Source organism: Typha angustifolia, chromosome 5, assembly GCF_048772165.1.
Source record: "Typha angustifolia cultivar Huaian chromosome 5, ASM4877216v1, whole genome shotgun sequence".
Classification (NCBI taxonomy): domain Eukaryota; kingdom Viridiplantae; phylum Streptophyta; class Magnoliopsida; order Poales; family Typhaceae; genus Typha; species Typha angustifolia.
In genome coordinates, this window is record NC_133243.1 from 7259108 (window position 1) to 7286536 (window position 27429).

Below are 27429 nucleotides of genomic sequence, written 5' to 3' on the forward strand. Positions count from 1 at the left end.
TATCATGTAGTACCATTTTAACTGTTTTTATCCTTTCTTTTTAATTTAGAGAAAATGGTGAGGTAACATAGTACAGATGGTACTTAATTTGTAATTATAAAGAGAGTGTGAAGTATAACTTAGCCTTTCACATGGTTTTCCTTGATTTTAACTTATTTTTCATATGGTCCAGTTATAACTATTAGTTAGTTATTAATATTAATATAAAAAATTATCATCTCTGTGGAAATATATTTTGAGGGTGCTATGAATAGTTTAGTAATTTAGTAACTTACTTACATAGTGTTTTTTAAAAGCATATGCAGCATTAATTTTGGATGTTATTTATGTAACAATTGTGAAAAAAATATATATAACCTAAGAGATCAAATCCACTGCATCCTATCAATAAACATAGAAAGATAATCCCAAGTATAAATAATTTTATATAAACTTCTTCCATGTAGAATTCAAATAGACTTTAAAAACTATCCATAAAATTGACAGAGAAATAATAATTCTTAAGCGTATTCAAACGCACTATTTATCATTCAAAGAATATTATTAATTGGATACTGTTCATCAAAACTAATTTTGCTCTACAAACTTGTTCTATATTTATATAATAATTCTAGACATTCATACAATTTTTATATTTTAGAAAATATTGTCAATTATATAAACTTTATAGATTGTAACTTTGGTGTAGACCACAGGATTGCTAGGTCCAAATGCTAAGTTTGAAACCCACCAAGCAAGTTGAAAGGGCTTTTGCAACTTCAACGCATTTTGTTTTCCAGTTGTCAATAATAGGCTTCACCATGTATTGACTATAAAAAATATATATGTACTTAATTTTCAACAGCACAATTTTGCGAATTAAAAAAAATAATTGTAAAAGCTTCCGAGTTGAAATAATACCAAATCATAAAAGTATAAATGATAATCTACACTCCCATTTAATACACTCTTTTCCTTGTTGCATAGGGCATACAAAAGATAACATTAAAAGGCCCCTCAGCATTGCTCTTTAGAACATTTAGAATGATCTAGAACTGGCATATGGACATTAAGATGATCCCAAAACTAAGGGCGCAGCCGTAGGATCGGTGAATGGAGATGCAATGCATGGGCCATGGCATTAGAGTAAGAGTGACTCAATATATTATGTCTTTGAAACAGTAGTAGAGCCCTACTCCGACACCAAACCAATTCGTAAGGAGGACCTTTCCAGCTCATAAGAACCTTCCTCACCTGCATGGATGCGATCCAACACCTGCCCATTAATTAAATCCGCGTCCATCCTTGGACTTCGACTCCAATCTATCCATGTAGTAAGAAGACAGCTGCTTCCTTAATGTCACTTTCCAAACTAAAATACTACAAGGAAGCTCACAGGAAACTTGGCTCCCCTCATCCCTCGATCCCCTTTATATATATATATTCTTCTTCCACACCATAACCCACAACAACTTCTCTACATCTCCTTCTCGCCTCCCTCCATTTGCTCCAAAATGGCTTCTTCCAAATTGCTACTAGTAGTACTTGTCATGAGCTTAGCCCCACTCTCCATGGGGTCGCGAAAGCTAACGTCCTTGGTTCAACCACAGCCGAACCTGCTTACATACCACAATGGCCCTGTTCTCCAAGGGGACATCCCCATCTCCATCCTCTGGTACGGCCGCTTCACCCCCACCCAGAAGTCCATCATCTCCGACTTCCTCCTCTCCCTCACCTCCACCACTCCTAAAGTTGCGGACCCATCGGTGTATCAATGGTGGAGCACCATTGACGAGCTTTACCTATCTAAGACCAAGAAGAATGGACCAGTGAAGACCCAAATCTTATTGGCCAACCAAATCTCGGACGACAAGTACTCTATGGGCAAGTCCCTTACCCAGGCCCAGATATCTACGCTAGCATCCACGGCCCGGCCCAAGAAGGGAGGCATCGCGTTGGTCTTCACGGCAGACGACGTGTCGGTGGAGGGCTTCTGCCTTAGCCGGTGTGGCCTGCACGGATCCGACCGAAAGACTGGTACGGCGTACATCTGGGTGGGCAACTCGGCGACCCAGTGCCCTGGCCAGTGCGCTTGGCCCTTCCACCAGCCCATCTACGGCCCGCAGAGCCCGCCGCTAGTTGCGCCTAACGGCGACGTCGGGATCGACGGCATGGTGATCAACCTCGCGAGCATGATGGCGGGAACGGTGACGAACCCGTTCGGCGACGGCTACTTCCAGGGGCCGAAGGAGGCGCCGTTAGAGGCCGCGACGGCGTGCCCGGGTGTGTACGGGAAAGGGGCCTACCCGGGGTACGCTGGGGATCTGCTGTTGGACCCGAACACGGGAGCGAGCTACAACGCGAATGGGGCCCACGGGAGGAAGTACGTGGTCCCGGCCCTGTTTGACCCATCCACGTCGGCTTGCTCCACCTTGGTGTGAGATCGGGCGAAATGGGTTCTTTTTTTGGGTGTGGATATTTATATCGGTTATTAGTGACACTGTAATTAATTTATTCGTTAATTCATACTTCTTAGCAATAAATATTGATTGGTCGATTATAATATAATTCTCTTTTGCATTAACGGTTCGATAGTGTTGCCAAATTCATAAGTTGGTCTTTCATTAATTTGTCTCACTAAAGTACGTAATCCTTTAGGCAAATGGAAGAAGAAAATGCAACTACGTACCCTTAAATGATTAATCGAACTATTTTATCCCCCCCTACCACATCAAAGTCAATGAGAAAACTCTAACCTTGGGGTAGTGGACTTTACAATTCATGGGGCCTAATGGTTGTATTAGGTACTGGTGCAGGCTCACCTTGTATTTTAGTGCCATAGAAGCTGAAGGGGTTGCGTTAAAGCTTTTGAAATAATTATCTTCTATCTTTGGATTAAGGATAACTCATTGGGATGTAAGCTGCTGATTCTAATCCCATTTTTCTTTTTAATGTCAGCTTTTGTTTGAAAAAAGAAAAGAAAAGAGAGAAAAACTTCTACATGATGTATGATCCTACTCTTATGATACTGACATAGACTTTACACTAATAAAGAAGGAGATTAGCTTGAAAAGAACACTTAGCTTTGTCTATCTCTCAAAGACTCTTTTATGTAATCTTGTTATCTAGTGACAATGGAGCAGGGTTTAGTTTCAAAAGCTGTATTCGCCGTGTCTCTTGGATGTCTTCGTCGACCTTTTAGTCTCACAAGGAGCATTCATTTATAAATTAAGGGCTCTAACTACTGACATGCATGCACGAATGACACTTGATTAAGGTGTTAAGTATTGACCTAGGGAAAGTTTAATAGTTTAACTATATATTTAGAATCCCGAGTGATGATAAAAATTTGAAAGATTCTCTGTTATTTTATGTTCATATGTCTCCTCTCAGGATTCATGTTGGAAATTATTAACCACCAATCATGCAAAGTCGTGTCATTGGTGTTAACTTAGGAAGATGGCATATCTACTGTCTAGTAGTATTGTATAGTAGGGAGGCATCCAAGAGCATGCATTCATATATCTTCATCTTGCTGATGGAATCTATGAATCCAGTTAGAAAGAAATAAGAGGTTTTGATCAAACTAGCCCCTGCTCCCCAACACCATATACTGCATTTCAAAATTTAAATACCGCACTATATGTTTTTAAAAATTGCTCATCTAGTTAGCGACTTCTAAATATATGTCTCAAATCTAGTCAACGACTACTAGTTGAAATTTCAAATTCTTTGAAATAATTATCAAGTATGCGTGAGAAATTTCTATATAATTTAATATAAGTCACCGATGCAGTCGCCGACTTATATTTGTAAGTCAGTGAACCAAAAAATTACTTTTATAGAAATTTTTTCCTAAGATTAGGGAAATTTTTTGAAGAATATAAAATTTTTCTATGACCCATTGACCCAAGCAATAACTTATATCTAGAAATCACTTCTAAACGTATGCATATAGTATTAGTATTATATTAAGTTATAAAATGAATTAGGCGTGTTAAAATGAAATAGTGAAAACAAGATATATATATATATAAAAAGCTTTGAGCAATATGCAAGGAAAAAACAGAGGATAATGGCCTTTTCCGCTTCTCTATTTTTTTTGCTAAGCTTTCCATTCCTTATCTCCCAAGTGCCATCGATAGTGCCACTTTCCTGTCTCCCCCTCTCTTGATCAGTATCCTTTTTCCCAGTCTCTGCCTCATCTTCTTCTCTTCCTTGACGTGTCATAGCCCTCTCAGTGGCCAATGATGTGAGTCACTGAGGAAGGCAAGGCCTCTACCCCCTCCTTTGATACTCATCAGCCCATGGCTAGTGTGGCTGGATGGGTTTAGGGGCTAAGCTTGGTCCTCCTTGACTCCCAGTCAGTTTCGGCTATGTGAAGCTTTGTTCAATATTTGGGGTCGCTATGGTGGGTGAGTTGAGGAACTTAGAGTTTTCTGTTAGTCATTTCTCTTCTTGTCATGTTTAGATGTGAGAGAATCTTTTGTATGCTCTTGAGGTTTGATGCTTGTTCTATTAATGTCGGACAATGTGTGTAGCTAAGTTTAGAGCTTGTTCTACAGCTATTGCTTATTTTCTTCATTTTTTTTGTATATCCCGCTGTATTATGTATTTGTGTTATGAAATAAATAATGTTTGTCCATGAATTCTCTTTCTAAAATAAAAAATTTGGGGTCTTCAAACTAGGATTGGATAGTTCAAGATTGCCTAGATTTCTTTGATATCAAACCATATAAATATAATGTAGTATCATTTCGTTAAAAGTATTACAATTGTGTTACTATGCAGAGGATCAAAACTGTTAATTAGAATTCAGAGATAATGACGAGTTAACATAATACAAAAGGTACTAAGTTCAAATTGCAACATATTTATTTGTAATTAAAAATAGATTAAAATATAGTTTAGCCTCTCTTGTGATTCCGCTCGAAGTTTACTTATTTGATGTACTTCAAAGTTAATGACTTAGACCCGATAGTAGTTAATGCGAATGTAAAAAGACTTAATTTAATTTTCTTATAGAAATACATACGAATGTAAAAATGCTAGGAATAATTTAGTAAATTGGAACCGCATCATATCATAGAAGAATAGAACCGGGCAACGGGACATGATACAGAGGATAGGTATGGAAGTCCCCTCACCATTGCTCCTTCAGATATATAGAATGATATAGAAGTGGCCTATTAGTGATGAATGCTGGAGATGCGAATATGCGATGCATGGGCCATGGTATTAGAGTAGGGGAGACTCAATATATGTCTTTGAAACAGTAGGAGAGTCCTACTCCTTCACCAAACCAATGCATATGAAGGACCTTTCCAGCTCATAAGAACCTTCCTCACCTGCATGTACGCGATCCAACACGCTCTCATTAATTAAATCAGCATCCATCCTTTGACTTCCTCTCAGATCTATACACGTAGTAAAAAGACAGCTGCTTCCTTAGTGTCACTTTCCAGACTAAAAATACCAGAAGGAAGCTCACAGGAAACTTAGTCGACCCCTTCATATCTCTATATGTATATATACCCTTCCCTTCCTTCTTCCACACCAACAACTTCTCTACATCTCCTTCTCGCCTTCCTCCATTTGCTCCAAAATGGCTTCTTTCAAATTACTAGTAGTAGTACTTGCCATGAGCTTAGCCCCACTCTCCATGGGGTCGAGAAAGCTAACGTCTTTGGTTCAACCACAGCCTAATCTGCTCACATACCACAATGGCCCAGTTCTCCAAGGGGACATCCCCATCTCCATCCTTTGGTACGGCCGCTTCACCCCCACCCAGAAGTCCATCATCTCCGACTTCCTCCTCTCCCTCACCTCCACCACTCCTAAAGCTGCGAACCCATCGGTGTATCAATGGTGGAGCACCATTGACGAGCTTTACCTATCCAACACCAAGAAGGATGGCCCAGTGAAGACCCAAATCCTATTAGCCAACCAAGTCTCGGACGACAAGTACTCTATGGGCAAGTCCCTTACCCAGGCCCAGATATCTACGCTGGCATCCACGGCCCGGCCCAAGAAGGGAGGCATCGCGTTAGTCTTCACGGCTGATGACGTGTCGGTCGAGGGCTTCTGCCTTAGCCGGTGTGGCCTGCACGGATCCGACCGGAAGACCGGTACGGCGTACATCTGGGTGGGCAACTCGGCGACCCAGTGCCCGGGCCAGTGCGCGTGGCCCTTCCACCAGCCCATCTACGGCCCGCAGAGCCCGCCGCTAGTGGCGCCTAACGGCGACGTCGGGGTCGACGGCATGGTGATCAACCTCGCGAGCATGATGGCGGGAACGGTGACGAACCCGTTCGGCGACGGCTACTTCCAGGGGCCGAAGGAGGCGCCGTTAGAGGCCGCGACGGCGTGCCCGGGTGTGTACGGGAAGGGGGCCTACCCGGGGTACGCTGGGGATCTGCTGTTGGACCCGAACACGGGAGCGAGCTACAACGCGAATGGGGCCCACGGGAGGAAGTACGTGGTCCCGGCCCTGTTTGACCCATCAACGTCGGCTTGCTCCACCTTGGTGTGAGACTGGGCGATATGGGTTCTTTTTTGGGTGTGGATACTTATATCAGGGATTAGTGATAATTCTTTTATTCGATTAAATCTTTTTCTTTTTTGACAATAAAATTAAATGGTGGATTAGAGAATAAGTTCATGACTCTCTTGCATCAAGGGTACGATAGTGTTGGATAATAGATAAGTTGGTCTTGATTAATTTGTCTCAATACTTCCACAGCATGCTTAGGAAGCTTTCCCGAGCTTTCAATTCGAACTGCTTCATTAACACACCATTTCCATATTCATTTACGTTTATGGCTTTTGTCATATTTGCTGTGAAGTCCTGTTAAGCACAGTTGATTGTTACCCTCAGTGTAGATCTTCTATCTTGTGTTAAATTTAGTTTTAAGCAATCTACGAGTATGAATTGATTGTTAAACATAAAATATCAAAATCTTCCCAGCGATTTCCACTCATGAGTGTTTCTTGCATATAATCTTTGTTCTGAGTTAATAATGGAAGCCATCAATCCATCATTCAGGTCGAACAAATTGCAGATAATTTGCTTGTTGTTGATAATCTGGAAGCTGAGTGGATTGCTCAGCGATCTGACAGATTATTTCTCAGAATCAGAAATATTCTCAGCAAAAGACTTCCAGAGATCAAACATGATCGTACTGGCAATTCCTACTCCATTACATGCTTCAGTTCCTCAGCCATTGATGGTTGGTGATGATATCAAAGTACATCGATCTGTCAACTGTATATTTGTCCTTGAATGCTGATTGAATTGCATGGTAAAATCTTCATAGGAAAATAGATTGGGGAACTTGTTCGATATCATAATAACCTCAGATATCTCTGTGATGAGATTGAAACCTCTAAAACAATGTTTTTGTTTTTCCTTTGGGCTTCGGTAAAGAAGAACAAACTTTTTCAATATTTATTCTAACACTAGAATATAAAATAAACAAATTACATATCTTTAATAACTTAAGATTTTAAAATAGATAGTGAGTTATCACAGTATCATATTAGCGATCTAGAGTTCGAATACTATCAAATCCATTTGTTATTTAAAACACAAAATTTTAAGCTTTTCTGTTCATTTGATTATTTAACATTGAGACCAATTTTTGGAGCAGGTGAGCACTCTATTTTGCAACAGATACCAACAATACCTGCCCTTTACTAAGTCCGTGTTCAATGTGCAATGATTTAAACAAACAAACAAACAAACAAACAGGCAAACAGATTATAAAAATCCAGTATGCTGCAGTGTCTCCTGCCGACTTCTCTCCAAATTTAATCCTTCAAAACTTCCCTCTATTCTTACTACTTTACCTATGAATACTTCCATCTCCATCCCTATGCCCTTGTACGCATTCATGCACCTCTTCCCTCTCGTTCCACAAGCAAATCCCATCTATATATCCGAGAGAATCTAGCAAAGTATGGCTGTTCCCTATTTATAATTTCGTTCAAGAACACAACCATTGACTTGAGTGCACTACCAGACATTAAGATATATGCATCCATTGCTCCTAACATTAGGTTCTTTGTCTCTATACATGGGCATAGGTATGATCACATATATCTAGTTAGATGGCCACATCTAGATTTTGTCTCCCCTGAAATCTAGTACATGTGAAAGAGTAAATCTTCATGTGAGTTAAAAAAACTTAATTACAAAGAGTGTAGTGTAGTTGAAGAGAAGACAAAATGAGATCAAGTGAGAATCCAGTTGTTCTTTTATATCTCAAACTATTCAAGGCCAATCTAAAGTCCTTTTGCATTCTCCCAATGCCAGTGGGCACAATTTACTGGGAGTTGCATATCTAAGAGAAAGATTCTGGCTGCCTGTTTACTTCTAAGTGATAAGATTTAGTCCAGGATTTTTCTTCAAAACTTTGAAAAAAAAAAGGAGACTTTGGGAGTTTATGATGAAGTCTTCGTTTGCTTCATTTGAATATTGGTAACTTCTTGTTTTACTCACCCTACTCCATAGGTTTGGCAGCGAGATTGTTATATGAAGATATCATTTGGAAGAAGCCAAGTTTTGTCTTAGTAAAATAGGTCTTGATACATGCATTATAACAAAAGGCATAATTAAGCCGATTTATACTTAAATAATTAAGGAGGCTCATATAATATGAATTTCTTTTGTTCGAATTCTAATAATATGTAATAATTTAACTTCGACATTCTTAATTAATTTTTACCTTAGAATTGATCGCTAAGCTTGGAGCCCGACCACTAATCAGTGTTATAGTAATCAAGTTTAACTTTCTTAATTTTAAGGAAAAAATCTGTGTGCGCCGATTAAGGTGGTGTTCTTTAGAGCAACTACGTTTCGGTGTGTCTCACAAACCAATTTTTTTAAAATTTATTATTATTCATGTTAAATAACATTTATTTATTTTTCAAACAAAAAACTAGATTTACTATGCATAAATATTATGTGTTAAAATTTAAAAATAATAAAATAATAAAATAACACAACCCTATGAAACTCAAGAGGCTAAACTACAATCATCAATCAATAACAAAACCCTACAAAAGAAATAATAGAAAAATAAAATAGATAGTCATGGTTAACAAGATAGGGTAAAACTAACATTGTTGCAGTTGGGAGATAAGACAAGTTCAACATATGGAAGACAATAATGGCAATGTAGTCGAAGAGGATGTAGGAGACCCCAAAAGTCCGTCAAGGCGGCGAGGGAGGGACGATGGATCGGAAATGACATGGCCGGGGGTGGGGTAGGGGGTGACGAAGTCCTCTAAGGTGGCGAGGGAAGGACAAGAGGTCGTAAATGGCGTGTGCATGAGTAGGGGTGGGGTTGATGGGGGTCTTTGCACTTGGAGAAGGAGGGTCATTTTAAGAGTTTGAATTAGCTTGAAACACAAACTAAACTAACCAAAGTTTAAATTAGAATTTGAATTATGTACCTAATTCAAACTTCATGATGCGATAATTTGGAATCTATGCTCTTTTATCCATAGTATTCGAGTCAAACCGACACTAGGGAATTGGGATATTTCTAAGCATGGGCAGCTACACACTCATCTTCTTTTTAATTAGCTTTGCTTGCATCACAGGATTCTCTCACATCAACAATTAATAGCTAGATGACACTTTCCTCTTACCTGGCTTAGGGGGCCCTAATTAGCATTTTCCCATGCTCATTTCCGAGTGCAAGAAATGATTTAAAGGAGTTTATAAACCATAATACTTCCAGAGTCATTAGGAGTTAAGTTCCCATCATTGCGTATCATATGCAAAATATGTATTCCAAACTCATGGTTTCATAGATAGAACCCTGCGTTATAATGCTTATCATACTATTATTTTGGTCGTATCCAATCATGCTTCCAATATTTATTAGAGTTCTTAAGGCATTAATTTGAATAATTAGTTACACGAGCGGCTGTCTCAGAAATGTTAATTATTTCATGATTAAACTCTCAACTCTATCCGGTACTTAAAGCAAAATAAAAGTTGATGAAATTTGAGTGCTTGTTACGTGACTAATATTAAAACCTTCAGAATTGTGCTGGTAATTGGCGACAAAAGGAATCTTGATGATATTATTGACATTAATGTAAATCATATCTCTGGATTGGCAAAATATGCTATTATCTTCATGCAAAATGTCAAAGAAATTGCTTTAAAGAAAATGCCATATAATTTAAAAACTGTCTCATGGTTATATATATATATATATATGCACTCTAAAGTTTCTTATTTATGTGTGTACTTCATAATCCATACAATTTGCGTGGATAATTTCATGATGCTTCATAATCCTTTAAGTTAGTAACTTGGCAAAAATTAACATGTACAAAGAAGAATAATGATATTATAATAGAGTTTTAAAAGTTATTGACGTGTGAAGGATATTCATGAAATAAAAAGTTGAATCCATGTAAAAACTGTGTTTCAAGAGACATAGATATAAATATCAATGTTTGAAGGTATACATGCAAATAAAATATTTGAGAATGATACACACTACAAACCCTAACTTCAACAATGGGCTCAGTGAGCAAGCACATTATTTTTATTTTTTTTTAGTATAACTTTGCACTCAATAAACCCAGCAAGATTGCTGAACAAGCTTTGTTTTCGATAACATCAAGTTCTTTATTAATCTCCACTATAAACTACTTTTAAATTGTTATAGAGATCATCATAGTGGATTCTCAACTTTGTCACATTCTTTTAAACAAAGTTGGGATCTATGGGCTGCCCTAGAAGCTAGATGATAGCTTAATCAAATCCTCTAAACCACACAAAGTATTCCAATTCTCCTTGATTCCCTTGAGAATATGTCCATTGATGCCAATTTGATATCAGTTAATAATATACTTATCATGCTGCTTGTGCTAAATCCAACAAGGCTAAGGCTGTCAATTCCCCTCTAAAACAGTGCACTCAGTTGGTGCTTCTCTCCACCCAAGGCTTTGCTTATTTGCTAAGCCACTAAATCAAGGTAAACCCTAAACCTCATTCCTATCGACACTACCCCCATTCACATGCTTTGCCATTAGAAGTACCTAGGAACTCTCCCTCATACACATGCAACCCTAATTTCCATGCAAAAATTTTTAATTCAATTTTTTCCCAAAACCAATGCCCTAATAATGTAGTAAGAAAGATGCTGAACAGATGTCATCTCTTCATGCCTCCAAGTTATATCATGTGGCCCACCATTCATCATTGATCAATTAATAATTTGAGATTGTTAGGCAGTTGTCATTGAGAATTTTCTAATATTATAATTCTCATTGTAATTATATAACTGCTATCAAAAGCTAACATAATATTATTATTCAATATCATAGTATAATTTTTTCTGTGTAAGAAAAAATTGGCTGGCAAATATTTTAGGTTATAAACTTTAATTTACATATAGTTATTAATCTGCCATTTGTTAGAAATATTCTGTGGATCATTTATTAAAAAATTAATTGTAATGACAAAATTGAGTGAAAAGATTTAAATGACAATTATAGTATTTATGAATAAAATAAGTGGCGATTATGTAAAAGTTCTTAAAAAATCTCCCTCACTAACTTATGCGCCAATTCTCCCTATATATATGACCTCTGCTCTATCGAATATCATCATCATCATCATCTCCAATTCATAGAAAGTTTAGGCTCTCTCTACAATGGCTGCAGCTCTCCTCCTTCTGATCCTTGTGAACTTTGTAAACATTTGCTCTGGTACTCGAAAGCTATCATCTCTATACCAACCACCACTCCCTCTTCTCTCATACCACAAAGGTCCTCTTCTCCAAGGAGACATCCCCATCTCTATTCTGTGGTACGGGAAATTTACTCCATCCCAGAAATCCATCATCTCTGACTTCCTCCTCTCCTTAACTCCCCAACCAACCCAGCATCCAATCTCATCATCCACACCTCCCTCTGTTGCCAAGTGGTGGAGCACAATTGACTACTTGGTCCAAAAGGCCGGCAAAGCTAAGACCCACATCGCCTTAGCCAACCAAGTCACCGACGAGCACTGTTCCATCGGAAAGCTACTAAAGAAGCCTCAGCTCACGGAGCTAGCACTCAAAGCCAATGCGTTAAGCTCAGGTGTGGCATTAGTCCTCACCGCCACCGACATCGCAGTCGAGGGCTTCTGCGAGAGCGCCTGCGGCACCCACGGCTCGATCGCCGGGTCCGGGCCGGCGTACGTGTGGGTTGGGAATTCCGAGACCCAATGCCCAGGGCAGTGCGCATGGCCATTCCACCAGCCACTGTATGGGCCTCAGAGTCCTCCTCTTGGAGCTCCTAATGGCGATGTAGGGGTGGACGGCATGGTCATCAACGTTGCTAAGCTGCTGGCTGGGGCTGTCACGAACCCATTTGGGGACGGCTACTTCCAGGGTGATGCCGGTGGTCATGTGGAAGTGGGCGCGGCTTGCACCGGAGTCTATGGCAAAGGGGCGTATCCTGGCTATCCGGGAGAGTTGTTGGTGGATTCGAGCAGTGGTGGGAGTTACAATGCGGAGGGGATCAATGGGAAGAAGTATTTGGTGCCTGCTATGTTTGATCCTGCTACTTCCTCTTGCTCGCCAGTGGTTTGAAACTTGAAAGGGATTTACAAGACTCTGGGGGTGTGATTTGGGATTGTGTAGCTTCTGTAAATGCTTGCATATAATAAAATTTGTCTGAGTGAAGTTATCGAACTGCTTGTTTACTTGGGCCCTTCACCGTAGACTATGGTTTATTTAACTTTACAAATCAAATACTCTTGAAGAATTTTAGGTTTTACAGTAGTAATTCAAATAAGAGTTTTAGAAGCTAAGAGAAATTAAGGGCAAAGATAATACAAGAGCGTTTTAGGTATTTGAAAAATAAGAGATAAAAAAAATAAGACTCATATACTATCACTGTTTTACTGCATAAACTCCTGAACTATGTTTTTTTTAGCAATTTGCATAGTTAATTTTTTTTAAAAGAATATATATATATATATGAATATTCTTTTTAATTTAGATACATCACTAATGTGATAACAAAATAATTCAGAAAATTTAAATATTTATTATTCCTTAAAAAAATCAATAAATTTGGAATCGAACATTCCTCCCAGGATTACAAATCGCCTAAAGAGAGGTGGTAAAAAATATTTAAAATAGGGTGTTATTTTAAAAATATATATCCCTAAACTCAAATACCTCTCTACGCCAAGCTCTCTCATGTCATTCATAAGGTGGCTGTCAAACCCACATTCCCAATAGTAGTTGATAGTTGTGCGCTAAATTGCAACAAATGTCTTCAGAAGAGAAATAAATTTAGAGAGAGAGAGAGAAGTGGGAACTTGTCTTCTTCCTTTCCCCATCTCCTCCTCCTCCTCCTACTCCCAAGTTATATACACTTGAGATCGAGTTTAAACCCAAATGAGATTGCTCCCATGGATATCATGAACTCATCTCCATGCCATGCACTTCTCCTTACCTCCATCTTCCTTTTAACACTTCTAACCCTGGTCTTTGAAACCAACTGCACGGATAGTATCTCTTATCCTGAGGAATCTATCTATCTATCTATCTATCCACCTTTTTCTATCCCTATTCTTTGTTATTCCTCATAAAGATATATTTATTCATCGAATTGGGAATGCTAATGGAGGAGAAGATCCGATTAGGGTCGACGCCGCCCGACTGGTACAACCGCTGCAACGACTGCATCCCATGCATTGAGATTCAAGTGCCGAGTCTAATTGGGCCGAGATGATGGGGGCCTTGGTGGCCCAAATTGGCCCATCTGATGAGGATTCCTCCTTTGATAAGTACTCAAATTACAAGCCTCTGGAATGGAATGCCTGCGTGTCTCTCACCACAGCCCCACCCGCACCCACTACTCTCACCACACCACACCCCACCCTCACCCACCTCGTTATCACCCATGCCCTCATCCGTCAGCCTCACCATCACCTCACCCCCACCCCTCACCCATTTGGCCTCCATGGCTATCACCCATGCCCTCACCCATCAGCCTCACCCTATCAGCTCACCCCGCCCGTCACCCATTTGGCCTCCATCGTCGTCACCTCTTCCTCTCTTCTTCCTCTCTTGCCTCCTCGTCCTCGTCCTCCTCCGTGGACCATCTCCTTCGGCCTCCTCCTCCATCGGCAAGCCGTCTCTCTCTCTCAGCTTTCTCATCTATGGCAAGCTGCATTCCATGCCGTCATCGCCTCCTCATCCTCTAATCAAGCTCGAGCTCTGCTCAGACTTAGGTTTGGGTTTAGTTAGGCTTGGCTCGAGCCTAAACAACACAATTAGGTTCGAAATTGATTTTGAGCTGAGCCGGAGCTTGAGCCGACTAACTCAGTCTCGGGTCATTTACACCCCTAGACCTATAATTATTTACTTATTATATTAATATAAGAATGTTTACATCAGAATATATATATATATTTTGTATAGTCGGTTCGAATCTTGATTTATTTAAGCCCAATATATGTAAGCGTGGATTGGATTAGGACAAAGAATCTGGTAAATTTTGCTTTCCAGTACTTCATCTCCTACCCCTTCTCTCCTCCCATCACCTGTCTTATCGACTTTACATCATTATCAATCTCCACGCCGACCGACTCACATCTGCGAAGAACGACCAGCACAGCACAACATCGGCACGCCGCCGCAAATGCTCTCCGTCGATCGTCGAATTCCAGTGCGTCAAGAACGCGCGGATCGCCGGATTACAGACGTCGTCCAACTCAATCGCAAATAGACACCTTCTTTCACTATACCATGCCTAATTATCATCCAAAAGAACTCATATATATATATATAGGTTTACGTATCCAGTGCCCCATTCAAATTCATTTATATATAGGTTTGTCATTTGCCATGATGTTTTGCCTTGTAACCACCGCTTTAACCATCAAAGTGATCAAATAAGAATACACTGAGATACCATAACAATCAGATCTAACACAAGACATCACCAAATTGAACACTAACACTTCCTGAATTAAACATCATAACGTAGCAAAACAAAAATAACAAAAATAAAATAGATTCATCCGAAGCTAGCAACTATTGGCTCTTTTCTGGCATATCACTGTTGGCTGAGTTAATTGGATAATCAAATCTTTCGCACAATGCTGCAGAGTAGACTGGAATTTTTTATGATTTCTGACCAGCCAAGTAGAATAAATGCAAGCTGCCATCAAAATTACTGTCCACCAAAAGCCTTTTTTTTTTTAAAAGAAAACTTCTATCAATGATGCATGTACCACTAAACAACCTTTAGTCCAGGACGGAACTCCCCTGTTTTAGCACCTCAAGAACGAACCTCTCAAAATTAACAAAAGAAGTTCCACCAGGCTGTGTTGCGGCCCTAACTGCACTTTTTTTCCACTCCATTGCTCTCCTCTTCATCTCCTTCCCTTCCTCTCCATCCATCACCTCTCTTATCAGCTCCTCAACCTCCATCCTTTTCACATTATTGTCGATCTCCATCCCTACACCCAACTCATTGCACGCATACCTGCAGTTGGTCTGCTGGTCTGCAAAGAACGGCCAGCACAACATCGGCAAGCCGCCGCATATGCTCTCCATTGTCGAATTCCATCCGCAGTGCGTCAAGAACGCTCCGATAGCCGGATGACACAAGATCTCCTCCTGCGGACACCAACTCGCAAATAGACACCTTTCTTTGATCTCTTCTAGCAACTCTGTTGGAAGGATAGCAGAGTCACCCTTCACTAAGTCAGGTCTAATTACCCACAAGAACTCGTATCCACTATTGGCTAGGCCCCATGCAAACTCTATAAGTTGGTCATTTGTCAGGACTACTATGCTACCAAAGTTTACGTACACGATAGAGTTAGGCCTTTTGCCTTGTAACCACTCTAAGCAACCAGGTTGCTCTTTCCATAGGTTTGAGCCCAACGAGCTGAGTGGGCTCTCGGGGACTTGGTTGGCAAGAGAGCAAAGTGGTCCGATTGTGTAGATGGGAGGGAGCATTGGAGTCATGGCTTCAATGATTGGGAGCTCGAATTCATCAAAGGTATTGACTAAGATTGCAGTTGCCAAGGATGCCCTCTCTGCCTCACCCTTGATGAAGTTAAACATGACATCATTTGGGTCCAATGTTCGTACGAAGGCTGGGAAGTCTTTAAATCTCATGTTCTTAAGCCCTGGTATCCAATCGATTGGCGTGTCAAGATATCCATTGGTAAGTTGATCGACATCTGTTAATGAAAAAGAACAGGGGCTTAATGTGCTTTCCATGCATGATTGTTTAAGTTTCTAATGGAGCAGGGGCTGCGGCCTGGTTTGTCAGGAAGATAACAGCAGATTTGAATTTAATTTACCTCTGAGTGGAACGAGCTCCCTCTCCGCGAGATGCCTATAATGGAGGCAGCACAAGAAGGCACAAGCGCTGGCAGGCCAGAAGATGACATCCGGGACTCCAAGCTCCTTTGCAGCGTCCAGAGTAAAGCTCATGAAGGCATCTGAGACGATGCAACTCACTGGAGGAACACAAGGAGAAGAAAAAGAAGGATTGTCGCCATTGAGCTGAGAGAGGAGGCGGCGGAAGTTGGGGAGGCAAGTGGCCGTGATGGATTGACAAAGAGAGGGGATGTCTTGGGTGGCATCGTCGTCGGAGGGGGGGAGGCCGTCTGGTATCGTGGCGAAGCGGAAGTCGGCGAGACCGTCGAGGGCGGCGGGGCCGCGGGAGTTGAGGAGGCGACGGTGGTTGTACTCGGTGTTGACGAAGGTGACGTGGAAGCCCTGGGAGTGGAGGAGCTTGGCTATCTTGAGCATGGGGTTGATGTGCCCTTGGACTGGGTATGGGATGCACACCGCATGGGGCTTATCAGATGCAATAGCAGAACTCATCTCTCTCTCTCTCTCTCTCTCTCTCTCTCTCTCTCTCTCTCTCTCTCTCTCTCTCTCTCTCTCTCTCGGTTTTATAGACAATTGTCAATGAAAAGTTCTAGCAGCGGTGCTCGACGAGCCTTTGTTCAGGCTCGAAATAAACGGCTCAATAAGCTTGAGTTTTTATCTATTAATATATTCTGCATAGTTTATAAGTAGTAGATCTTTGATCCAAGGCTTATACATCTTCGTGATAGGCTCGAGTCGTTTAAAATTTGGATTGAGCTCATTTTTCTTATCCTTGAGATTTGTAGTGGGTTATATAATATTACATTAAAAAAATTTCCACCAGTAGTTTGAACTTGGAAATCCATTCAATATCCTATTTTTTAATCGAATAGCCTAAAGAATCTACCATCACTCTTCAAAATGCTTCGGACCACACTTCAAGGATGGTAGATCTGAGGGTAGATCTGAGGATAGATCAATCTATTCTCCTTTGATTTGAAGACCTCTATTCCAATATGGATCACTTATTATCTTTTTATCCCTGAGGGTGAGAGTCCATGCACACACATGAGTAGCTTCTCTTCAGTCTTCACCAAAGAAGAAAACTATCTGAAGAAATCTAGCCAAATCAAGAAAGCCTTTCACTCAGAAATGGGGTCTCCTCTCAAGCCGCATGCAGTGCTCATCCCATACCCAGCCCAAGGCCACGTCTCTCCCATGCTCCAACTTGCTAAGCTTCTCCATGCAAGAGGCTTCTACATCACTTACGTGAACTCTGAGTACAACCATAGGCGCTTGCTACGGTCTCGAGGATCCAAGTCCTTGAACGGCCTTGACGACTTCCGGTTCGAAGCCATACCAGACGGCCTGGCCTGCCACAGTCCGACGAGGATGTCACGCAAGACATCCCGGAATTATGCGTCTCGATTACGAAGAATTGTGCTGCTCCCTTCCGAGATCTATTGGTTAGGCTCAACGGGAAGCCGCTGGTTAGTTGTGTGATAGCTGATGGACTGATGAGAGGGTGGCTGAGGAATTGAGCTTCCTTGGACTTGTATTCTGGGTCACTAGTGCTTGCGGCTTCATGGGCTACCATCAATTCTCTAAGCTGATTAGAAGAGGTTATACGCCACTTAAAGGTAATTTAATTAAGATAGGCATGTGGTAGAGTCGTTAAGGAAAATTCTAAACTTTACACCATATAATTTTTTCTTTTATTTTTCAATAACACTCTGTTTTCAAGGATTTTGTAATCCAAAAGCTATTTTTTTATAATTTTAATATGACATGTTGAGTAAACTAAATGAACTATTTTCAAATGGAAGGGCGTTAATCAAAGAATATTTTGTTTGATACTAAAGATAATTTTCAAATGGAAGGGCTTCATAGGGTTATTTCAAAATATAGGGTTTATTCCTACTGAAGGAGGAGGATCTTCGAAGGAGAACATGGAAAGATTGGTTCACTATCTATTGACAGGAAATGGTGAAGAGGCTCGCAGTGAGTCCATATGAGTTCCAATGATTTTGGAGCAAAAGGGTGGAAACATGTACTGTGTGACTCAGGAAATTTGCATGTTACATTCGAATGTTAACCGCAGTCTATGTCTGAATCGAATTCATATTTACTTTCCAGAATTTAATTAAAATTATGTTCAGAGCATGTCTTAGAATATAAATTTTATCTTTAAGAGAACTTAGCATAAGATTTATTTAAGATTAATAGCATATGGATAAAACTATAGATATGTATTAGAATCTGCTTAATCCTGAGGGTGAAATAAGAACTATCAATTAGATTACCATTTCAGTACTTGCTGGCATCCAAACAGAGGATAAAATACAAAACTGGTTGCATGCCCCTCCAAAGAATAGGACAAATTGGATGACCTTTTGCTCAACAAAGTCCGCGGGTAGATTTATCTATCTACTTTGATGAAGACTACCATTTCGAAAAGGGTCACTTATCTTTATCCCTGATTGTAGAGTCCATGTACACACATCATCGGTGGCTGCTCTCACTAAAGAAGAGAACTTCTGAAGAGAAACAAAGTAACAAAGCCTTTCACTCAGAAATAGGGTCTCCTCTCAAGCCACATGCAGTTCTTATTCCACAACCAGCTCAAGGCCATGTAACTCCCATGCTCCAACTTGCTAAGGTTCTCCATGCAAGAGGTTTCCATATCACTTATGTGAACTCTGAGTACAACCACAAGCGCTTGCTAAGGTCTCGAGGATCGAATTCCTTGAATGGCCTCGATGACTTCCGGTTCGAAGCCATACCAGACGGCCTGCCGCAGCCCGATGAGGATGTCACACAAGACATCGCAGAATTATGCATCTCGACTACAAAGAATTGTGTCGTTCCCTTCAGAGATCTATTGGTTAGGCTCAACAGTTGTCCTGGAAAGCCACCAGTTAGTTGTGTCATAGCTGATGGAGTGATGAGCTTTGCACAGAGGGTGGCCGAGGAATTGAGCATCACTGGGCTTGTATTCTGGACCACTAGTGCATGTGGGTTCATGGGTTACCTTCACTTCTCTGAGCTGATTAAAAGAGGCTATACACCAATTAAAGGTAAAATACACTTAACATAGATAGTCATGTGATAGAGATCAAGTGAAGTCCAAGTACTCTGTTCTCCTCTTTCTGCTCAAACAGAGGTATACATAGGATTAACCACTAGTTTTTAGTTATAACAAGATGAGCTCATGCCATAATGGTCCAAAGTCTATAAGCTAAAAGGATTGAGCTAAAATTAATCCAGCATAATCTCATGCCTTACTAGCATATTTCCATATTTGATTGTGCAGATGAGAGTTACCTGACCAATGGCTATCTTGATACACCAATAGACTGGATTCCTGGCATGCAAGACATCCGCTTGAAGGACATGCCTAGCTTCATAAGAACCACTGACTGCAACGACATCATGCTCAATTTCGACGGTGGCGAGGCACAGAATGCTATAAAGGCACAAGGCGTTATCCTCAACACGTTCGATGAGTTAGAGAACGACGTGGTTGCCGCCTTGAACCACATCTTTCCTCACCTTTATAACATAGGTCCACTACAAAAATTTGTTAGCAAGATGCCACAAAGTGAATTGGATTCAATAGGCTCAAACCTTTGGAGAGAAGATACCAAGTGTCTCGAGTGGTTGGATGCTCAGAGTTCTGCTTCAGTTGTAATATGTGAACTTTGGAAGCATAACAGTGATGACAGGTGACCAGCTTACAGAATTTGCATGGGGACTGTCTAATAGCAGGCACCCATTTTTGTGGGTCATCAGGCCTGACCTTGTTGCAGGGGACAAAACCATGGTAACTGAGGACTTCATTGTGGAGACTAGAGGTAGAGGAATACTAACAAGCTGGTGCCCACAAGAGCAATTGCTCTCACACCCATCTCTTGGTGTGTTTCTAACTCACAGTGGATGGAACTCAACCTTAGAGAGCATTTGTGGTGGAGTGCCAATGATATGTTGGCCCTTCTTTGCTGAGCAACCAACTAACTGTAGATATGCTTGCAAGAAGTGGGGAATTGGTTTAGAGATAGATAGCAATGTAAGGAGGGAGGAAGTAGAGGGACTAGTGAGGGAAGTAATGGAAGGGGACAAAGGGAAGGAGATGAGGTTAAAGGCAAAGGAGTGCAAGGAGAAGGCAGAAAAGGCTACTAAAGGAGGAGGATCTTCGAAGGAGAACATGGACAGATTGGTCCACTATCTATTGACAGGAAATGGGGAAGAGGCTTGCAGTGAGTCCATATGAGTTCCAATGACTTTGGAGCAAATGCGTGGAACACAACACTGTATTCACATGCTTCAGGCAATAAATGGCTCACAGTCTACTTTACTGATAACAAGTATAATAGGTGCAGGGGAGCCTGCCTATTTTCTGTTTTTGAGAGGGAAAAAGAAATCATAATCATCATATTTATTTGGAAGAAATGATGTTGAGGGAGATAAAGAATAGAAAAATCTTCATAAAGAAGAGAAAAAAAGTCCAAGAAATAGCCCAAAGGCACCAAACCAAGATGAAGAGATACTTATTATTCGTTGGTGGTAAAGAAAAAGAAAATGCTTTGGTTCCATAGCTTCAAATTAATCCGAGTAACTTAAAATTCATTTCAGCAGAAAGAAGCAAGGACTAATTGAAGATGAACTATATCGGACCTGTGGCGATAAAATGCATTTCATTTTTTATTTAAAAAATAACTGCACCTTGGTATTCAACAATTGCATGAGGATACAGTAAATGCTGTGAACCAATATTATGGGAATGCCCAAAACTTCATAATAAATGGAAATGGAACTCTAAACAATCTAATTATCACAATGCCTTGCTGGTCATTTACACCCACAGCTATTGCATTGTTTTTTAATCAATTTCAAGTGTAAATGGGGAGAAGTCTTTTCATCTCCACTGGGAAAAAAATAGTTGAATAGAATATAAGTACCTGATTTATCTGAATGTGTTCAATAAGTTTTTCATCATCATTTGTCTACCATCCACCACTGCACTTATTGTCATAATAATTATGTCAGGAGCCAGTGTAGTAGCTGCAGATCTCCATACACCTGAATGTGCGAGCAAAATAAAAAGATAAAATTGTTCAAATATTCTCTTCAGCATTCAAAGAATGCAGAACATATGCACAGGGGAACAATGCTCAACCCTATATGCATTGATCCAGACTCTAAGCCTGTTTGATTTTTTAGCGGATAGAAAATGAAATTTCTTTTTAAAGCTAGTAGAGTATAATTAAAATATGATTTTATACGAATTTATATGATTTGACGTGCTTAAACCTAAACGTTAGTTAAAAAAAAAAAAGAGCTAAATAATGCCTAAAATACAATTGCATTATTGTTATAAATATTTTTGTAAATTATTTAAAAATATAAAAGAACTCGTTGAAGCAATTTCTAACAACTGGTCGGTTCTAATAACTATCAATACTTGCCAAATAGATCAGACGCAAGTTTCTCATATTGGTGAACGAATTGGGTCCTTTATCTTTTACAATGAGGTTCATGACTAGGAAGTATTTTCGATTATCATATATGATAAGGTTATAACGCATAAAGGGCTTAACTAATAGCTATCGGGAGGCAGCGACAACTTGCCGATGGAAGAGGAGGAGGCTGCCGGCGGATCCAAATAATTCGAGCTATAGTTTGATGTTTAAGCTTAGTTCAGTTCAATTGAACTAAATCAAGCCCGAGCTTGATTAGAGAAGGAGTGGGAAGAGGCAGCGGCAGCGATTTACCGATGGAGTAGGAGGAGTTGGTCGATAGGTAGACGATCAGTCAACCACTCATCAAGGGAAAGAAGAAGAACTATTGTTTTTTTCTTTAACAGTTGTTTCAAATTTGGAGAGGATTGCGTGGTGTTCCAAAAATAGAAATTTCTAATTGATGAAAGAGAGGAGTAATGAAAGGAAATTAGGAGACTAGGTCGGTCTAAGTAGGTATGGAGGTGTATCTTAGTGTTAGCCTCTGAGAGACGTTTTGTTCTCTTAGTATGTTTCAAATGAAGTGCAAAGGAGTGTATATATATATAATTTTGAGTTTATCACCCAGCGAACTGATTTCGAGCTGAGCCGCAACAGAGCTAACCTTAAACCAGCTTGCTTACACAACGAGAGGCATGTTTAAGTGGAAATTAAGAACTGGAAAGCCCAAAATTTGGACTGATGAATTGTATTCTAGAACACGTAGGGTAAAGAAAGGGACGGATCTTTTTGGCTGAAATGGCAAGATTAAGACGTTGGCCCTGTCTTAAAAATATGTAAGGCGAATATTAAACAGATTACTTTCATTTGCTAAGTAAGCTTCTCAAGAAATAATATGAGTATGAGATTGCCGCTTGTAAAGCAATGCCACAAAATTAACTTACATTAGCAATGACATCATTGCAGTATGTTCTTATTTTACATTGATATCGTATAAATTATTAATCAATGCACATTTGATAAGTGCCAAGATTTTCAGATGATATTATGCGTAGACAGATCCATCAACGAGATCGAGATGCATTGAAAAGTATAAAGATAAAATAAAATAAAATAATAAAAAAATATTTTTGAGGTCAACTGGTACGAAAATATCTTACAGCTTTCAATTTATAAAGATTGATCGTATTAGTTGCACTAGACACGAATCTCTTTGCAGGATAGCAGAAGCCTGTTTGAGGTCTTTAGCTCTGATATTACTTATTGGGATTCTATCGTCCCATGTACTTCAAGATCATCAAATATGTCAGCTGATGAAGTTGGTACATGGTAAAAAATTGTCAAAGTCCTTTAAGTATCAGAACTCTCAAAGTTTTCCCCAGCTGCAGAGGATGGCTGAGAGGCTTGTGAATCTGAAATTACATAAATATAGAACGAGGTTAATGGTATAAATAATAATTTAGCAACAGAAGTTCTAACTCAATTTATGAAATGTCAATCACCATATGGAACGTTGTCCATCTTGAGACGAACTAACTGAAAGGAAAAGATTCAAGACTTAGAATAATAAGGAGAATTATAGGATCGAAACCAAATATGCTTGCGAAATTAGATATTAGATATCACAATATAGCTGGTATTACAAGATTATGACGACTAACAAACTAGAAGCATAAACTTCGTATAGCACATATATTTCTATTTTAGGCTTGGTATCAAACTGTATGGTCCGAAGAAAACAAAACTTCAAATATATATATATATATATGTATATGTATTTATATGCATATACGTATACTAGGCACACAGCTAAAATAGATCGAAAGTAGCCACTTTACACTACATTATGTGGAAACCTAGGTGGGCCAGTTAGAATGCTCTAAGTTTTACAAAGAAATGCATCTTATTGGTCTCTTTACATCATTTTGGCCCCATTTTTTTCTTTTAAAAAGAATAGTTTTGGAGCACAGAATTTGACAAGCTCAAAAGAAGTTACCCATTGTACTGATAGGTGGCCTTGCATTTGGTGGGGGTTGGAGCTGGAAGTTATCAGGCAATGAAGGTGTGAAGGGCCTCTCCATCTGAGCCGCAGGATACTGGATGTACAGAGGGCGTGGGCCTTGTGGTGGCGATAGGAAACTTGCCCTTGGATTTGGCATGTAACCCATATTGGTGTAGTAGTATGGTGGAGAACCAAGAGTTGATGGTGAAGTTGGTCCATACATCTGGTGGTAGTACTGTGGAGTCACTTGAGCATTGTAGAAAGCCTGCTCATATAGTTGTAGATAACTTCATCACTAGTTAAAGGATAGTGATATATATTTATATATACATAGCAGTTAGTTATGCAAGTTTGTATCATTCTAATAACTAAAAGATTCATTGAACAAATATGAAATCCTCTTCTTTCATGACTGTGGAGAAATTTTTTTATCACTTGGTGGAATTAGAGAAGACATAGATGCCAATTTTGAAATAGATTAAAAGCTTCATGAAATATATACCTAACATAAGATTCACACAAGGAAGAGCACTTACTTGTTGGTATGCATAATCAGTAGGGTAGGTCACAAACCTGCAAAAGTTGGCAGAGTGAGTGTATGAGATAGAACATCACCAACATGATGATAGGTCATAGAGGCCCATTAAATCTGCAGAGCCCAAATATGTGCTAGATTTACTATGTGGCCCAAACTTTAGGAATAATGACAATTGAAGGGAAAAGAAATAGGTGTTTACTACATGTCACATATTAATTGTTAGGGCCCTCAAATTGAATGAGGTATCTCATGCATGTTCAAGGTCTTTTTGGTGCTCATTTTCAGGAAAATAGAAAGAGAAAAAACATCACCATTCTGGTAAACAGTTGGCACACCTTCGGCAATGATTAATCTTGACATAGACTAATAGACCTCATTGGACCCTTGTCCGACCTCTAATTAGCCCAAGGTCTCATATAATATTGAAAAATAAAAATGAGAAAAGTAATCCTGCAGATATTCTTGCATGAAAGCCTCATCAACCCTGGCCTTTATGGTTATTGGATGGACATTAATACTGATCCAATCATGACGAATAGTATGTCCTACCAAGTGTCAATTTCTTGATGGCATTGCTCCATCGGTTTCACTGCAAATGGTGGCCATTAACTAAATGGGGCCAATGAGTTGAATGTTGTGAGGCCTGTCTCACTAATCGATTTTAATGGGCTTTCCATGAAGCCCAAGATATTGCAGTGAAGAGTAGTTACCACTTAACTAGTTAAAGGAACTCACCCGAATTGAGGATGGTAGACTACTGCAGCAGGAGAAGGCATCTGCTCTCGCACTCTGCTATATTGTGGCCCTGTAGCCAGTGGAGGGCCGTGGTGAAGGCCCTCATTTTGATTCCTCCCTACTCACAAATATCCATATTAGGTCACAAGCTTATTAAAAGGAAAGAAAGATAACAAGTATAAGTCACTAACTACAAGCAATCCTTGGTCCATTTGATTGCTAGACAAGAGAGTGATATTTACAAATTGACTATCCCTTGTTCACAGATTGCACTCAAACGCATCTTTTGTATTTTTCTCTATAAAAATAAAAGTCAGTAAACACATTTTAAATTTTATGCACGGCTTTCTCTATCAGGATAGAGTTGCGAGATGGCAGAAGTTAATTAAGTTCATTATCACCTCTTCTCCCAGTTCGTTCGTATCGTACATAACTTCTTTTAACTATGCTTTGTTTTTCCTTATCCAACAACCAAACACCTTTTTGTGTTCAATTTGTTAAAAAAATAATGTTATAGTCAACTCCTTTATGTCAAAATCACACGATCAATTGTAAATAGTAAATTATAGGTAGGATGTGAAATGTAAATTATCCTTAAAATTTATAGATAGATCTTAAATGAAAGTATATTCTCCTTACCATTAAAACAATATCCAGCATTAGTGGCTCGCATGTAGGTCTAGTTCCTATGGGCTGGCACCCAACTTTTTTAACAGCTATTCCGGGTCCACATTTCTTTTAGCTCTTCCAATGGCCACTTAGGTTGAGATCACTTGCACAAATTAATATTATTCCACCACAGTTTTTAAATATACTAAATATAATGCCAGCTAAAAGCCTATAACAAATCCTAATTAAATTTTTTGAAATAATATCTTCTTCAAAGTTTTGGTACCAGCTCACCTCGTGACGGCGGAGTGGGCCTCGGCCGGCCCATCGAGGCAATGTTGCAGTTCGCTTTCCTGCCGTCGATTACCGGGTTCGGATCCTCCACAGACCGCCTCGCCGAATCCGGATCCTTAAATGTGACCTGCAAGAAATCAAAACTTGGCTAAAAGAATCGAAGCATGAGAGAAATTGCCGCAATTTTCCGCGAGAAGTTAATGCAAAAACTCACAAATCCATAGCCTTTCGATCGCCCGGTGTTCTTATCGGTGATGACGACGGCCTCAAGGATCTCCCCGAACTGCTCGAAATATTGGCGTAGCTCGTCGCTTGGGGTTTCCCAAGCCAACCCGCCGACGAAGACCTTGGTAAGAGTTGTATCCCCAAACCTCGATCTATATTGTGTAGAATAAGAAGAAGAAGAAGCAGCAGCCATGAGAGATGAGTCGTGTGAGATAGGTTGGAATCTAGAAGAAGTAGAGATCGATCAATCGAGCTTTCGTTTCTCCGTGTAAGCGATCTTCTTCTCTTGATCGTCTTCTTTGGTGGCCTCTCCTCCTTCCATGGACCAAGGGGTATAGGTTTGATTCTATAGAGAGAGAGAGAGAGAGAGATGGAATCTAGAAAGGCTGGGAAGGGGATCGGAGAGGTGCAAAAGGGCTTCTTGCTATAATTTGCATATCGAATGACAGCTGCATGACCCTTTCTTTCTTCTCTCTCTCTCTCCCTCTCTCTCTCTCCAACTTGGTTTCTTCTGACCTCCCTGTCTGCTTGTTTAGCTTATTATTCAATATTTCATCAAGTTATACGGAAGCGGATCGCCTGGAGACCCAATTGCAGGAATTTGCTACTGCCGGATTACTTGGATTCTATGAAATTTGACAGTCGATGCTCTTCTACGGAGAGTAATTGCACTCGCAGCATCTGATCGAAGGCTACCGATTTAGTAGGGTTCAGGAACTTGGTACACTCAGAGATGGAGACGATCCGCACCATAGAACAGTGACGACCGGAATAAATGGATAGTCCGTTCCCTTTTGCTCATTACTACGGTATACTACCTTGTCGACAAACTTATCCAAACGAGATGGGAATAGGTTATGAGTTATCCAATCTTGCAAACTTTGGTGATTCGGCCAAAGTGGGACCCACGTTGGCTGAGCTCGCTTGTCATCGTCATGCACGGCCCTCTTTAATTAATCTCTTGGTAACAATAAGATTTCTTAGCTACCACGCAACCGGGTGTGTAGCTTAATTAGCGTTTTAAGATTAGGCTGTGGATATTTAAGGTTTGGTAACCGAAACTTCCAGGATGAACCAAACAAAGTTGTTTGCATGCTATGTTATGGCTCATAAGACAAACTTATGTACCTTTCAGATAATCCAAAGTTAATGATAAAATCTAGGGTTAGATAAGTATGACGTTGACAAATTTAAATAATAGCGTCAAAAATGTTCTCCTTATGCTCC

At 40.0% G+C, this 27429-nt stretch overlaps 5 protein-coding genes and 1 pseudogene across 6 annotated transcripts; 4 read left to right on the forward strand and 2 right to left on the reverse strand.

Moving 5' to 3' along the window:
- Positions 1-1434: 1434 nt before the first annotated feature.
- LOC140760133 (protein PHOSPHATE-INDUCED 1-like) lies at positions 1435-2547 on the forward strand. The gene has a single exon (XM_073096960.1). The coding sequence runs from the start codon at positions 1494-1496 to the stop codon at positions 2418-2420; it is 927 nt and encodes a 308-aa protein (XP_072953061.1). The 5' UTR covers positions 1435-1493; the 3' UTR covers positions 2421-2547.
- Positions 2548-5540: 2993 nt separating this feature from the next.
- LOC140760646 (protein PHOSPHATE-INDUCED 1-like) lies at positions 5541-6635 on the forward strand. Its single transcript, XM_073097685.1, has one exon. The coding sequence runs from the start codon at positions 5585-5587 to the stop codon at positions 6509-6511; it is 927 nt and encodes a 308-aa protein (XP_072953786.1). The 5' UTR covers positions 5541-5584; the 3' UTR covers positions 6512-6635.
- A 4981-nt stretch (positions 6636-11616) lies between these two features.
- Positions 11617-12686, forward strand: LOC140760296 (protein PHOSPHATE-INDUCED 1-like). Its single transcript, XM_073097201.1, has one exon. It carries the CDS (start codon positions 11661-11663, stop codon positions 12582-12584), a length of 924 nt encoding a protein of 307 aa, XP_072953302.1. The 5' UTR covers positions 11617-11660; the 3' UTR covers positions 12585-12686.
- Positions 12687-14855: 2169 nt separating this feature from the next.
- LOC140760216 (7-deoxyloganetin glucosyltransferase-like) lies at positions 14856-16995 on the reverse strand. The gene is made up of 2 exons (XM_073097076.1): positions 16328-16995; positions 14856-16204 (listed from the first exon to the last, which is right to left on the reverse strand). The coding sequence occupies exons 1-2, from the start codon at positions 16854-16856 to the stop codon at positions 15258-15260; spliced, it is 1476 nt and encodes a 491-aa protein (XP_072953177.1). The 5' UTR covers positions 16857-16995; the 3' UTR covers positions 14856-15257.
- A 788-nt stretch (positions 16996-17783) lies between these two features.
- Positions 17784-21338, forward strand: LOC140760527 (7-deoxyloganetin glucosyltransferase-like; annotated as a pseudogene).
- Positions 21339-22882: 1544 nt separating this feature from the next.
- Positions 22883-26960, reverse strand: LOC140760511 (uncharacterized). Of its 2 annotated transcripts, XM_073097499.1 has the most exons (7): positions 26192-26960; positions 25978-26104; positions 25075-25192; positions 24338-24374; positions 23796-24066; positions 23302-23335; positions 22883-23211 (listed from the first exon to the last, which is right to left on the reverse strand). In XM_073097499.1, coding segments are annotated over exons 1-7 (792 nt in total). In that variant the 5' UTR covers positions 26396-26960; the 3' UTR covers positions 22883-23210. The 2 variants fall into 2 exon arrangements, with proteins under 2 accessions (XP_072953600.1, XP_072953599.1); XM_073097498.1 differs by lacking the exon at positions 23302-23335 and having other exon boundaries at positions 26192-26954.
- Positions 26961-27429: the final 469 nt, after the last annotated feature.

What these genes read in the sequence shown, in the direction of transcription:
- LOC140760133 (XM_073096960.1), top strand. Translation starts at nt 1,494, where the DNA reads ATGGCTTCTTCCAAATTGCTACTAGTAGTACTTGTCATGAGCTTAGCC.
- LOC140760646 (XM_073097685.1), top strand. Translation starts at nt 5,585, where the DNA reads ATGGCTTCTTTCAAATTACTAGTAGTAGTACTTGCCATGAGCTTAGCC.
- LOC140760296 (XM_073097201.1), top strand. Translation starts at nt 11,661, where the DNA reads ATGGCTGCAGCTCTCCTCCTTCTGATCCTTGTGAACTTTGTAAACATT.
- LOC140760216 (XM_073097076.1), bottom strand. Translation starts at nt 16,856, where the DNA reads ATGAGTTCTGCTATTGCATCTGATAAGCCCCATGCGGTGTGCATCCCA. An exon ending in GGAGCTCGTTCCACTCAGAG is followed by an intron (nt 16,205 to 16,327) that starts GTAAATTAAATT and finishes TTTCATTAACAG; the next exon opens with ATGTCGATCAACTTACCAAT.
- LOC140760511 (XM_073097498.1), bottom strand. Translation starts at nt 26,395, where the DNA reads ATGGCTGCTGCTTCTTCTTCTTCTTATTCTACACAATATAGATCGAGG. An exon ending in GCCCACTCCGCCGTCACGAG is followed by an intron (nt 25,193 to 25,977) that starts GTGAGCTGGTAC and finishes ATTTGTGAGTAG; the next exon opens with GGAGGAATCAAAATGAGGGC. An exon ending in CTGATTATGCATACCAACAA is followed by an intron (nt 24,067 to 24,337) that starts GTAAGTGCTCTT and finishes CTATATGAGCAG; the next exon opens with GCTTTCTACAATGCTCAAGT.